The 15458-nt window shown below is 44.8% G+C and overlaps 1 protein-coding gene across 1 annotated transcript; it reads left to right on the plus strand.

The window, feature by feature from the left end:
* The first annotated feature begins 11855 nt into the window (after positions 1–11855).
* LOC101662687 (olfactory receptor 10AD1-like) lies at positions 11856–14297 on the plus strand. Its single transcript, XM_004711511.1, has 2 exons — positions 11856–11875; positions 13334–14297. The coding sequence occupies exons 1-2, from the start codon at positions 11856–11858 to the stop codon at positions 14295–14297; spliced, it is 984 nt and encodes a 327-aa protein (XP_004711568.1).
* The last annotated feature ends 1161 nt before the right edge of the window (positions 14298–15458 follow it).

Genomic DNA, 15458 nt, shown 5'->3' on the forward strand with positions numbered 1-15458 from the left:
GGGGGGGGGTTCCAAAGTTGATTGTGATGATGATGGCAAAGCCCTTCTTGATATGACTGAACCATGAATTGTATGTTATGTTAATTACAAGCAAAATAATAATAAATATTTTTTTAAAGACACAATTTCACAGCCCAGCAGAAAAAGGGGTAAGGGCACAGAGTCAATGAGTAACAACGGAAACACAGAATGAGTGTGCTGTCAGGATTTATTATTGTGTGGCACAGGTCGAATACTATGAAAAGATGTTGAATTGGAGATGTTAGAAGTGATCCTTATGTCAGCAGGAACTAACCAGAACAATAATTTGAAATGAAATCTGGAAAGAAGGGGAATAAAAGGAAAACTATGACTAAGGGAAAGGGTGTCGTGACCCCTGTGAGGTCCCCTAATCTATCAAGTTATCCGGCAAAAGGTATAGAACTATCATGGGAAAACCTGGGGCTAATCCAGGCCTTCCAGGGCAGCTTGCCATGGACAGGAACTCCCAAAGGAACCTCGGAATGGACTTGCAGCTGACTACCTCCCGGAATTCAGTTAGAGTGGTCAGGCTTCAAGAACAGATTGTTGGCCTTGTTACCTAACCAGTTAGAAGCGCATGCCTCCCTGAGTGTGTGTGTGTGTGTGTGTGTGTGTGTGTGTGTGTGTGTGTGTGTGTGTTGTGTGTAAGATGGTGAAAGAGGGTGGAGATAGGACCTCAAACTCCCAGCCTTATAAATGAGCAGCTGGTTCGCAACCATACTCATTGCATTCTTGCTCCATGTCCTGGGTCGCTCCCTCTGAGCCAGAGATCAGCAATGCCGATGTCCTCACCAGCCTGTGCCAAAGCCTATGGAGAAGGTCAGTGTCTGTATGTATCTCTCTTGTGATGGAAGCTGCTCCTACCACTGTTGGCACCCATCAGAAATGAAACTCCCTGGCACCCTCAGCAATCGTGTTTGTTGGGATCTCACAGTAACAGCAGAGGAGAAAGCACAGGCGTTGATTTTGCCTTTCTATTTCTAGACTCTAATCTCTCTCTCTCTCTCTCTCTTCTTCTTCTTCTTCTTCTTCTTCCTCCTCCTCCTCCTCTTCCTCCTCTTCCTTCCCCTCATGTTCTTTCAATGTCCATTTGCTGCCTTTTGACTCTTGGCCCTGGCCACAGGGCAAACGGTCTGGATGGGACTAAGTGGGATGATCTACCTTGCAAAGACATTTCTCCAAGGGCTGGAGAGGAGACAAGCCAGAAAGTCAAACTCCGACTCCTACTGCCGGTAGGAGTTCTGTGCGAGTGCCTAGTTCTTTAGTTCTGATTCCACGTCACCAGATGGGCACACCCAGCATGTCTGACAGGTCTGTTTTTCTATTTGACTTGCTTGTCCTCAGTTATTCTCTTGTTTGCTTTGGTTTTTGCTTTGCTTTTGAACTTTACTTTTGGGTTATTGATATCTTGGCAACATTTCAATACAGCCCCCTAAAGGTCTCCCTCTTTATCATTTTCCCACATGTAAACCTATCCAAGCAGACCCCGCACCTTTTCCTGTCTCCCTCTCTTCTAGCCTCTCTAATGCTTTCCTTGTATCAACCTTTTCCCTTTTTTGGAAACGGGGGTGGGGGAGCCTTGTTCTTATTTTCACTACTGTTTTCTCTTTCCTGAACCGTTCTATTTGTTTGTGTTGGTGTTAATTTATCTGACATTTTTCTTTCTTGTTACTTAGGGAAAGGAGGGCTTTGAATGACTCAAGATGGTCCCCTCTTAGAGACTGATACATAGCTGGGGGTTCCTAGCTTTTACAATGCTTCTGAGAGCTGGGTTGAGAGAGAAGGGAATTTAAGTGCACTGGGGGAAACCCCAGCATAAGGAACTTCCTCACAGAGAAGCAGGAAGCATTTTAAAAGGTGATGATCCTCTACTCTCTGGGAATTTGTGCAAGGGCAGTTCGGCTTACAAGTGGGAAGCTGGCCAAATGTCCTGCTATATGCAAAGTGGGACTATTGGCAGACAGAGTTGAGACACAGATCAGAGCTAATGTTTATTTATTGTCTAAGCTGTGCCAGCTACTCACCATACATTATTTCAGTTCATTCTCATGTTATAGGTGAACAACAGGCGACCACTTCACATTACATCAGATGGCATTGCTGAGATTGGATTTCACGTGAGCCTGACCCCAAAGCTCCTGGACTTTACCCCGTGTCTCGTTGTTTCCTTAGGGAGTGATGAGATTCGCCTTCAAGTATGGTTTGGGATCTCAAAAATATTGACCTGTTCACTCCTTATAACCTGTGTCTTAGTTCTAGACACTCTGTCTCCTTCCCATTCTCTCTGTCATCACCCTTCCCCCTTCCTTTCATGTCTAACCTACTGAACGAAGCTCACTTCCCGGGATTTAGCACCCGGAGCAGCATATCCCACATTGAATAGCTGGGTTCTCATTCAGTCCGCCGCCATCAGTCAGTTCGCTTCGATGACTACGTTCTTCTCCTCGATTCCTCTGTAGTCATCTTTGAATAGATACTTGGTTCGGGAATATTCAAAGGCAAATGGCCATGGATTGTTCTGCATATCATTTTCTCCCTCATTCCCTTGTCCTTTTTCTTCCATCTTCATGCTGAAGATGGCTGACAAGAGAGGGAAACAGCAACTGCAGTCCAGCTGCATCCAGCTCCTCTCACAGAAAGAAGGGTGAACTCACTTCAAGGTGCGAGCGGCACAAAGCGAGGGACGGCGGAATGACGTAAAGTCTTGAGACATGGAAAAGGCACCATTGGAAAAGTTCTCTAGCTATAAAATGAGCGTGTAGTTCCAGTATGGTATCTTTCATTAACACAATCATTAAGAAGCATCTTTCAAGATAGGAGAATTGGAAACCTGTATGGATCTTTTGTGCATCACAGAAATCTGGTCAATCACAGGGATCTGCCATGCTATGCCATACTGGATTTACAGCATGGACAGGCCATTATCAAGGGCTGCAGGGACTGCAGAGATCCAATTTCACGGGGATGTGAAGGAATTGAAATGCATAAAATGGCAGAGTAACGTGTTAGACAAAAGCAAAGCAAGGACAGGAAATGCTCAGAGGAAGCAGTGCAAGAACTGGGAACACCTAGAATGTTGTGCAAATGGATGGATATATTTTGCAAGCTGAGTATTGGTGTCTCCATGTCCTAGGGATGCCATCACATGTCCTCATAAAGTAAGTGACTTTGAAGAACAGAAATGTATTTTCTCTCAACTCTGGAGCCCAGAACCTGAGTACAGCACATCTATAGGACCAAGGTCTCTTTCTGTCAGTTCCAGGGGAAGATCTCTCCTTGTCGGTAGCCCAGGGCATTTCTTGGTGTTTCTTGACTTCTAGAAGAATTCTCACATGGCATTGTATAGGACTCTCTTTCTGGGTCAGGTCTCTCCTTTAACAATACACCACTCAGAAGTATTGGGACAAGGACCCACGCTACGCTAGTATGAATTAACTGGCGAGATCTTCAGAGGAAGGCCCGTTTCCCCAAACAAGGTCACATTGACAAGTACACAGGATAGAACTTGAACATGTTGAGGGGAGGACGAAGGAGTTGGCAACTCAATCCATTACAATTGGTTGGGCACATGAGGAGCAAAAATACTATCCAGTATTCCTCTTGTGGGAAAAAAAATGGTAAATAGAAATACACCTAAAATAGAAAAGAAGGGAATGGGTGGGTCCAAAGAAATTCCTTCTGAATTACGGAGTCTGTACAACACTGGAATGAGGAACAAACTGGCAGCAGAGTTGGCAGGAGAGGCTTCTAGGAACTCACACTGAGGACTGGGTGTCCTCCCTTAAAAGTCACTTATAGCTGTCCCCTGAATGGGGGGCCCTACATGGGTCCACCTGCTCCAGTCTCTACAGCCGCATGAGCTAATACATGGCAACGTTTATTGCCGACTGTCTCTCAATTTGACTCCTTCCTTCCTCCAAGGTGCACATAGATGGGTTCATAAAAGTCGGTTTCCAAAACTACTTCTTGAAAGCTGTAACCTCTCCTTAAACAACATATTTTCAACATTTCCCAGTAATATGTAAATCAGCAGAGAAAATAACTACTCTTTCTGAACCAAATGAATTTTTTTTTTTTTCAAAATACCCTAGGCTGGCCACTGTGGGGTTTGTTCACTCATCTAATTTTCTGTCAAGAATCTTTATCTTTCTCAATAAAGACCAAAGTCAGACGGTAATTCAGTTGATCTGAAACTGTGTCTCCCAGATGGGTTGGCTTTTTATACCACAATGGTCACATGTCCAGTGCTAATTTAATTTGCCGAACAAATATTTTTTCATGGCTACTTCCTGTTTCATTAGGTCATCCTCAACATTTAGATATAATTTCAGGTTTATATCTAAAATCAAAAACATTCTGGAGTTAACCTTTCTCTTTAGAGTGTCTTTTTTCTTTCACAAAAGTGTCTTTCAAAAAACAACCTCTGAATTTATCCACCACTCATTAGCATACAATTCTGCTTGCACCTGACCTTTTTTTTTATTGATCTCCTTTCTTTTTTTTTTTTTAATCATTTTATTAGGGGCTCATGCGACTCATCACAATCCATAAACACATCAATTGTGTAAAGCACATTTGTACATTCATTGCCCTCATCATTCTCAAAACATTTCCTCTCCACTTAAGCCTCCAGCATTAGTTCCTCATTTTTCCCCTCCCTCATGAGCCCTTGATAATTTATAAATTATTATTTTGTCATATCTTGCCCTGTCCGACGTCTCCCTTCACCCACTTTTCTGTTGTCCGTCCCCCAGGGAGGAGGTCACATACAGTTCCTTGTAATCTGTTCCCTCTTTCCTACCCACTCTTCTCTACCCTCCCAGTATTGCCACTCACACCACTGGTCCTGAAGGGATCATCCACCCTGGATTCCCTGGATTTCCAGTTCCTATCTATAGCAGTGTACATCCTCTGGTTCAGCCAGACTTGCAAGGTAGAATTGGGATCATGATAGTGGGGGCGGGGAGGAAGCATTTAAGAACGAGAGGAAAGTTGTATTTTTCATTGTTGCTACATTGCACCCTGGCTGGCGCGTCTCCTCCCTGAGGCCCTTCTGCAAGGGGATCTCCAGTGGCCTACTAATGGGCTTTGGGTCTCCACTCCACACTCCCCCCATCATTCACTATGGTAGGATTTTTTGTTCTGATGATGCCTTATACCTGATCCCTTCGACACCTCGTGATCACATAGGCTGGTGTGCTTCTTCCATGTGGGCTTTGTTGCTTCTGAGCTTGATGGCCGCTTGTTTACCTTCAAACCTTTAAGACCCCAGACGCTATACTTTTTGATAGCCGGGCACCATCAGCTTTCTTCGCCACATTTGCTTATGCACCCATTTGTCTTCCGTGATCCCTTAGACACCTTGTGATCACACAGGCTGATATGTTCTTCCATGTGGGCTTTGTTGCTTCTGAGCTAGATGGCCGCTTGTTTACCTTCAAGCTTTTAAGATCCCAGACGCTCTATCAAAGACTATTTTTCTATATGTAAACTTTGTCTTTCCTTTTCATAATAGATGTCTGATACAATATTAGTCCATTTGTGATAGGCTTATTTCACTCAATATAATGCCCTGCAGATTCATCCATGTTATAGGGAGTTTCATGAATTCTTCGTTATTGTTGAACATTACCTAGCAGTGTTTTATTCTGCTGTGTACCAGGTCACTATGGGTCAGAACTGACTCAATGGCCTCTAACAGCAACAGTATTTGGTTGTGTGTATGTACCATAGTTTGCTTATACATCCATCCACTGCTATACACTGAGGTTGTTTACATCTTCTTACTATTGTGAATAATGCTGCAGTTAACATGGATACATGTGTTCGTGTCATAGCTCTTATTTTTCTAAGATATATTTACTTAGTAGTGGGATCCAGGATCATATGGTATTCCGAATTCTAACTTTTTAAGGAAGTGGGCATGGGAAATGAATTTAAATCGGAGAAGACTCAATTATTTAAAATTTATGTGAAGCACAATGACAGCCAGAATGAGAAAAACTGTAGTCTAAAGTCTGGAATGATTCACTTAGAGGAGATCTAGTGAGTCATTTCAGGATCCTGTTGTGGAATATTGGATTATTGCTGGAACTATGGAAAGCAACACATATTCAAGGTCGCCTGGCTGACCACCATCTTTAAACAAGGTTCCACTGTTTCTGAATGCTGCAAAGACATTGGTTGCTATGCAACGTGCACTGCTGCCCCTGTTTTACAAGAGGAATTAGGTCTCTAGCAGGGTGTGGCTCAGAATGTTTCCCCTTCTGTGTACTGTTCTGACTCACCCATTGTCTACAGACGTGAGTTCCTTCTGCTTTTGCTTCCCTGGCCATGAATGAACTGGGAAGAAAGCAAGTCAGCCCCGAGAGAATGACAGGGGGAAAGGGACACGCCATATGTGTCTCATTGCGTCGTCTACAATTGATAATCAGGTCAGCCATTAGACCTGTCCTAAAATGGCATGAATGAAAGAGAGCAGAAAGGTCAACAATGTCATGTTTTTAAAATTGCTTTAATTAATTTTTTTTAGAATCAAGACCATAAAAGACATAATTTACAGCCCTACCCACTTTCTACATTATCCAGGAAATTATTTCATTTCCTTAACCCATGAAATCTATAATTAACCAGATGTTAGCATCTGTTCAGGGGTAAAAATTAGCAGTATATGAGGACAGTCCTACTTCTAATCTCATATGGCTGCTCCCCTCAATACTAAGCACTGCTTTTTTTTTTTTTTCTCCCTATTTCACAATGCTGAGGAGCGCTGGTAGTGTAGTGGGTTCTTAGTTGGGATGCTAACTACAAGGTCAGCAGTTTGAAACCTCCAGCTGTTCCTAGGGAAAAGGATGAGACTTTCTACTTCTCTGAAGAGAGACAGTCTCTCAAACCCCAAAGGGGAGTTCTGCTCCGTCCTGTAGGGTCATTGTGAGTCAGAACTGATTCTATGAGTGTATTTAAATGCTGACATGAAAGAATACCTCTTATCGGACACTTTTTTCCCTTCTTTTTTGGTCTGCTATCCTGTGAAATGTTCTAGAGAGTTGATTTTTCCCTGGTACGGATTTTGGAAAACAAATCAAACAAAACTGAAACCGAATGCAGTTTGGGCACTTTATGAGATTGTTTGAATGGGTAAGCAGCTCACCCACTGTCTCTGTGTTTTCTTCGTTACAAACAAAAATGTACTGGGCAGCGTTTTGGAGAACATCTCTTCCACCAGCAGTAGATCGATCGCCTTGCTTTTGTCCTCGTTCATTCACTCTTGTCATTCTTTTTGACCCCTGTGCCTGCACAGAGCGGAGTCTCTGTAAAAAGTTAGGCAATTCTTGACTTTGACATGTTCATTTCCTGGGTGGCTCATGAATAATCCCAAACTGGCTTCCATTTTCTCCCAGAGCCAGAGTGTCCTGAAAGCTGCCTTACCACCCCTGGTCTTCTCATGTCTCGCTGCCCTTGTTGCAGTCTGGGCATCATGCGTTCAGGTAGAAACCTGCACTCGGCTACAAGTGAGCTGGCCCAGAAGAGGGAGTCTTTCCCTAGTGCTCACTCCCAGTGAGGTTCAGAAGAGAAGTGCTGCCCAGCCACCTGCCCTGTGATCTGCTTTCTTGAGAAACTTAGAACTGCTGTTAGCTAGCTATAATGTGTGCTTAAAATGGGTCACAGCAATAGATTGTTTTGTTCAATTCTGAGGCCATTCTAGACCCCAAACTAAACATTCATTCCCTATTCTTTTTCCCTAACCAAACTGTTCAGCCAGTTGTCAGAGAATCTTCTGTGATATTAAATGACATCAATAATAGGATACGTCAATAATAAAAATGCACAAAGATCCTCTTATCATAAAAATAAAATAAAATAACAGCACTGAGTAAAAGGCCTGGGGGCCACATCCAATAGCGTTCTCCTTCAGTAGAGTGGAGAATCCAGGTCCACCCTAGACCAAATCCGATTGCCAAAAGGCAGAGGTCAGCCATGCCTCCACCGTCCATTCCCCTTTACCCTACTCTGACACAATCCATCCCTCCATGGCACTCTGGCTGTCTGCTGGGTTCAATCATTTGTTTCAGTGCCACACAGAACTCACAGACAATACTCACCATGATGGAGGTGGGGGCGGGATGCGGGGGGGGTGGAATATTAGGAAAAGTAACAGGTTACCAAAAGCCAGCATCAGAAAATATTAAGAATGGAGTCTTTTCTTCACAATGGAGCCTTTTTGAACCCAGTATCCGTGTGTCTCTCAGTCACATGATCCTTGGCTCTGCCTTGTTCCGTGGGCTTCACAGTCTCCTGGTCTTTGGACTCAGCACTGCAGCCCTTATGTGCCCCCGGCACTTCAGACAGACTTCTCACACGTACTCCGTTGTTGGCTATTCTTCCTGAATGGTCCCAGAATGCTCTTCATTCCTGCTGGCTTACTCAGAGGAACGGCGGACGGACCAATGCTGGCATTATAGTCCTCTATACCTTACGTGCACGTTCTCACGCAATCGTGTCGTGGGAGTTAATAAACAAATGGATAGAAGAGCCATATATAAGCAATTTTACTTCACCACAACTATCGTGTAGAGAAGGATTGGCAGCAAGATTATTTACATTCTTCCCAAGGCCCAAGAAGGGAAGAATACTCCCTAAATTATTGTATGAAGCAAACATAACCCTGACACCAAAACTAGGCAAAGACATTAGGAAAAAATGTACATGAAAAAATCCTCACCCAATGTTAGTGAACAGCATCTAACAATATATTAAAGGGATGGTGCACCATGACCCAGTGGGATTTGTTCCAGGAGTGCGGGATGCCCAGTTAACACAGCAGCACCGAGTCTCTGCTGACGCACAGTGACCCTGGTGGGTTTCTGAGCCTGGGACTGTTTCCCAGAGTAGAAGGCCCAGTCTTTTGCCCATGAGGGCTCTGCTGAGCCTGCGGGTCGCAGCCCAGTGTGCAATCACTACAGAGGAAAGAATGGCCTGGCCATCTTGAAGGATGCAGAAAGCATTTACTAGAAACCAACACACTTTCTTGATTAAAAACCAAACTCTTTTAAGGATGGAAATCAAAAGTAAGTTCCTCCATATGATTTGGGGGCATATATGAAAAAGCAGCAGCTAACGTTATGCTCGATGAGAAACACTGAGGGCTGCTCCTTTGAAATCAGGAACAAGACGAAGGCACCTGCTCTTACGATTTTTCTTCAATATTGCATTAGAAGTCCTAGCTAGAGTAATAAGACAAAAAGAAGATATGAACTATATCCATGTTGGAAAAGGGAAATAAAATGATCTCTATGAACACATGATATAGATCCTATATGTAGAAAATTTCAAAGAGTTCATAAGAAAACTTTTACACCTAACAGAGGAATTTAGTAAAATCTCAGGATGCCAGATCAACAATAAAATCAAGACGGATTCATTTCCTGATCTTAGAACATACTATAGAGCTACAGTAATCAAAACAGTGTGGTATTGGTATAGCAACACCAATAAGGCCAATGGGATAGAACTGAGAGTCCAGAAACAAACCTATACATCTATGATCAATTGATTTTTTTGACAAGGGAAAATTGGATTTCAAGTGAAATGAAATGAAACAGGATCCATACTTACACCATATACAGAAACAGACTCAAAATGGATTAAAAACCTACATGTAAAATTAAAACTATAAAATTCTTGAAAGGACAAGCAAGGGCAACATTCAGGACAGCTTTCAACAATGGATTATCTAATAAAATACCGAAAGTCAAAATAAAAAATGCAACCTCATAAAAAATTTTTTTAACTTTTGTTCATCAAAGACTTTTTTTTTTAAGTGCAAAGGCAAGGTACTAACTGGAAGAATGTCATATGATTCAGAAATCATACACCTTACTAGAATCTAATAAAATACATGTAAAATTTGTACAACTTAACTACAAAACATCAAGTGGAGCAATGACAAAATGAACAAACGTCTTGAATACATATATCACCAAAAAGGACATTCAGCCGGCCAACAAACACAAGAAGAATCCGTGTATGCATGGTTTGCCATGTACATTCTCAACAACAGCCAAATAAATTTGAGCGGAAAACACACAAAATAGCAAAGGTAATGGAATTGCCAGTAGTTTAGTGATTCTCCATATCTGAAGATGACTCTCCCTTCAGCACCAAATTCAAGCATTGAGACCACTTTCAAGTTAGAGGTCAAAGACATTAAAGTGTCCAGCAAACCAAGTGAAACCTAAACTTAATATCACTTTCTTTATCTCCTCAGGCTCTGCCTAAAGGGTTCTCAATTCCTAAATTGAGATAGGGCCCCTTTGGGAGCTGCAATCAATATTTCTCACTGGAGTCAATAATTCAGGGCTAAGTGTCTTAGCAGGTTCACTCTGAGAGAGTCCCCAGGAACTCTGCCTCCTAAGGAATCAACCAACCAAGGTCAACTTGAGATTAAGTGGTAGCTGGTGACTCAACACACCTGTGCACAAAGCGGGAAGCACCTTCTAATTTTGAAGGCAAGGTGCTAGAATGCAATTAGTACTGAGAAAAGACGCCTAAGAAACTCAAACCACACAATATGCAGCAAGAGAGAACCGAATAAGATTAACATGGAAGAAATAATAAAAAGCATGTAAGGTTCCACGCCTATACTAAAAAGGGCCGTACACGTATCACCCTGGAATACAATCTAAGTAGCCGTTCATCTGTAATGGTAAAGATGTCCAAAAACCTTGTGAGATACTCAGATACAATTTCTCTTTCAGAGTGGCCCGCCAGGTCAGACCTTCTTCCCTGGTGCAGTTTCTCCTGTAACACCATGAGATCTTCGCTCCTACTTACTTGTCACAGTGACACCGGGGCAAACACCAGGCCAGCCAGAACATCGCAATGAGGTAGGAGGTGGTTTTGTGAGAAAATGCCCTTCCTTTAGACAAGTGTTTGATAGTTAGCCCCTTAATGGTAGCTATAGGTGCTACGTGGACCTCTGGCATGTTGAAAATCAAGTGTTCATTTATATTCCTGAAGGTCCTAGTGATTTCTTGAGTCAAACCTCAGTGTCTTCTTGGGCAAATCCCAGAATTTTGGGGAGTGGGATCAATGAGATTTTATCCAGACTCTGACTTTAAGCCCAATGTGCCCATTGGGCCCAGGCTGCCAGGCCACATCTTACATTAAGCAGTGGTCTCTGCCTTTCCCCGCTCTTCACGGCACCCAGGAGGGTGGAGCACCCCAAGTGGTGCTGATGGGATTGCCTATGACTCAGCACTGCCTTGTCCTTAACAGGAAGTCATGCCTTCGAAGCCATCCAGAGCTACAGGGAATGAAAGTAATAGGGTCACTATTCCTCAGAGATGGACAGTGCAGGGACATGCAGAAGAAAGGGGTGTCCAACGGCAGGCAGATTATGGCAGGAGCCCGTCACCGAAGAAGAGAGAGGGAGAGAGAAGGAAAGAGTTGAAAAAGACAGTAACCAGTGAAATGGTGCAAGAATGTGTACAGAAGAGAGTGGAAGAAGAAAAATGAACAGGTCTTCCCTGAAAGTTAAGAAGGAAGACAGTAAATGTGAGTCTCTGAGGACGAACAGGGTCTGTCATATCCTACCCACCACAGAAGCTGAAAAGTAAAATAGAGGTATAACATGAACATAGGATCCCAAAATAATTGACAACCTCCCTACCAGCAAGTCGATTCAGACTCGTGGCTACCCTGTAGGACAGAGTAGAACTGCCCCTGTGAGCTTCTGGGTAGAGAGCCTTCTCTCTCCAGCAGAGCAGCTGGTGGTTTCAAACTGAGGACCTTTCGTTACCGGCCCAGTGCGTAACCACTGCGCTGCCGCCGTTATGCTCGCTGAGCAAGGAAGGTGAGAGGATTGTGAATGCTCGTTTCCTGAAAATGAAAAATCCATATTGATTCTTCAGAGGCGAAGGAACAGATGACAGTTCTCTGATGGGTCATTCTAGAAAGGTCCCCTTTCTGTCCTGCTCATAACTTCCCTTTGCTCAGAGGGACGGTGGGGTCCTTTCTACCCCACGGTGCGTAGCCCTAAATTCCTACCTCAGTAGGCAAGCTGTCTCCTGTCAGGAGAGGCTGCAAGGACCCAGCCCCAGGCCTCCCAGCCAGTGGGCACAGCCTGGACAGCTAGTTGATGAGTAGCCACAGCTGGGAAGATGACGCTGGCGGACGGTGGATGGGGAGCGAGGTCTGCTTGTTTCCCGAGGTACACAAACCACTGCCACTTTAGGGCCAGTGCTGAGACGCGCTTTCCTGTTCCTAGACATGTGGAGATGCTCGGAATGTTCCCTTCGCGCTCATGGCATCACGGGAATTCTGTCTCCCAGCCACCCTGCCGCGCAGGGCAGGCTAGAACTGCCCCGTGGGTTTCTGAGATTGCCACGCTGTACGGGAGGAGAGAACCTCGCCTTTCTCCTGCCGAGCGGGTGAAGCGTTTCACATTGCTGACTTTGTGGTTCACAGCCCTCTGTACACAAAGACTGAGCATGGTTTTCTCCTGGAGAAATAGACTTTCAAATATATCTCAAGGGTTTCCTGGATGTGAATTTTCTGAGTTCATAACCACTATTCCCCTCCCATCCACAATACCTTAACTATTTTCCCATCAGGTATGGGATGGCCAAAATTATGTACCTGACTGTTTCACCACTGAATGTCTTCTAGTCAATGGCAGTGCCCTCCCTCGTGCCGATGCAGCACGTCACTTGAGGCCTGGTCCCACCCGAGCCACCGATCCCCAGTGTGGGCGATTATGGGTCCATGTACACACTCCATTATGACCCTGGAATTTCACTCCCCCATAACTTTGCTAACCTGGAGTTTACAAAAATTCCCAAACTTTTACTACCACTCGTTCATCCTGCTCCTGAATAGGATCGTCTATTAGTTCATAGCCACTGTCTCTACCACTCAAACCCTCCAGGCCTCAATAGTACCTTAATCCTTTGCTCATTTGGCATAGCCACCCACCCCAATTACATCATCTGATGGTATCCCCACCAAATGCATTCCAGTTAGTGACTCATCTTTCACACTGAAGTCCTGATGCAGACGCAGCACTTCAGTTGAGGCCTGATCAAAGAAGAGCCACCATGCTCAGTTTGGGGGGGTGTAGCAAATATACAAGCTATTGTGACCCTGCATTTTCACCATCCTGTCCAGCTCTTAGCTTACCTAGTGCTTATAAACATTCCAAAGCTTTTACTACCACTCGTTCACCCTGCTCTTTTGTAGTTGGCTTTGTGGACCCAAGGGAGAACCTCACCTGACTCCCTCTCGTGCCCTTCTCTCCCTCTGTTTTCAACAGGCCCCAGGCAGTGGACCCCAGGAATGGCAGCACAGCGACAGACTTTATCCTCGTGGGCTTTGAACAGAGCTCCCCTTCCACCCAGGCATTGCTCTTTGCTCTCTTCCTAGCCCTCTACAGCCTGGCCATGGCCATGAATGGCCTCATCATCTTCATCACCTGGACAGACCCCAGGCTCAGCAGCCCCATGTACTTCTTCCTGGGCCACTTGTCCTTCCTGGATGTCTGCTTCATCACCACCACCATCCCCCAGATGCTGGTCCACCTACTGGTCAAGAACCACACTGTCTCCTTTGCCTCCTGCATGACCCAGATGTACCTAGTCTTCTGTGTGGGTGTGGCTGAATGCATCCTCTTGGCTTTTATGGCCTATGACCGCTATGTTGCTATCTGCCACCCACTTAGTTATGCCCTGATCATGAGCCAGCAGGTCTGTGTAAGACTGGTGGGTACCGCTTGGTCCTTTGGGCTGATCAATGGCATCTTTCTTGAATACATATCATTCCGGAATCCCTTCTGCAAAGGGAACCATATAGAAAATTTCTTCTGTGAGGCCCCCATAGTGATTGCTCTCGCTTGTGGGGATCCCCTCCTCAGCATGAAGGCTATCTTTGCCGACGCCATTGTGGTGCTGCTCAGCCCCATGGTGCTCATTGTCATCTCCTATGGCCGCATCCTGTCCTCCATCCTCGGCAGAGCCTCCTCCTCAGGAAGGGGGAAGACCTTCTCCACTTGTGCCTCTCACCTGACTGTGGTCATCCTCCTCTATACCTCAGCCATGTTCTCTTACATGAACCCCCGCAGCACACATGGACCTGACAAGGACAAGCCCTTCTCCCTGCTCTACACCATCGTCACCCCCATGTGCAACCCCATCATCTACAGTTTCCGCAACAAGGAGATGAAGGGGGCCATGGTGAGAGCCCTGGGGAGGGCCGGGCTGGCCCACGCAGAGTCTGTGTGACACAGGAAAGACCCTGCACTAAGATGTGACCCTTCTCTAACTCCTGGCCGATGGATAACTTTCCAGGGCTCAAAGGCTCCAGGCAGGAGCATTCATTGTGTCCGTCATTTCAGCATCAGACAGGAAGGTGTCTTCTAGTACGTTGTGCTCATCTTTCTGATGTCAAGCATTTTGTTTTCCTGGACTTTCCTCCAGAGAATTTAAGACTTTCTTGTGTTATTTTTCTCTATCTTCTTACACTACGATCTGATAAGTATGCAAGTACACTTAGCTCTATTTCATTTTATTTGCACAATACTTTTAACATATAAACAGAAACTTTTTTCCCCTCTTGTAATTTGCCATTCTAGTCTTCCTCTTTTTCACATTCCACTTTCATCCCCTAGTTCTACCATCATTTACCCACTCTTATATGGGAGAAGGGGAGCCATGGCAAGGGAATGGTTATGCATTGGGCTGCTACCCACAAGGTCAGCAGTTCAAAACCAGAGACTGCTCTTTGGGAGAAAGGCAGGGCTTTCTGCTTCTGTAAAGTCAGTCTCAGGAACTCACAGGGCCAGTTCTCCCCTGTCCTATAGGGGCATGGTGAGTAAGATTCACCTAGATGGCTATTCAGTTGTGTGTGTGTGTGTGTGTGTGTGTGTGTGTGTGTGTGTGTGTGTTTGGTTTGGGTTTTATAAACGGGGGGAAATCATGGAAGAGGTGAGAAAGGATGTTCAGGACTTGTGTTGACATGAAAAAAGATCAGTTAGGGAAAAACAGAAAAGGAAATATCAAGGATTAGCCCCCTAAATGTCACTTTCTTAGCTTCTACCAGTCCATGCCCAGTGATGTCAAGCCAATTGTGATTCACGGTGACCTAACAGGACAGGGTAGACCTGCTCCCAGTGGAGAGTCCAAGGCTGAAAAGCTTTACAGAAGCAGACTGTCCTCTTTCCCCCATGGAGCAGCTGGGGATTTGAACTGACCCTTTGATTTGCAGCCAAGTGCTCAGCCACCCAGTGAGGAAGAATTTTTGGTGCCGCTAAACTGCCAACACTACTGCATTCTATATGCTGTGGACTTAAGTCCTTGTTTGTGTCTTGTTGTGGGACATTGGGTGGGGGGGCACCAGTATGTAGACTCCTGCTGACAACTTAAATAACATGATTCTCTATCATG

Source organism: Echinops telfairi, unplaced genomic scaffold (genome assembly GCF_000313985.2).
Source record: "Echinops telfairi isolate 266 unplaced genomic scaffold, ASM31398v2 ScPeMD7_12;HRSCAF=54, whole genome shotgun sequence".
Taxonomy (NCBI): domain Eukaryota; kingdom Metazoa; phylum Chordata; class Mammalia; order Afrosoricida; family Tenrecidae; genus Echinops; species Echinops telfairi.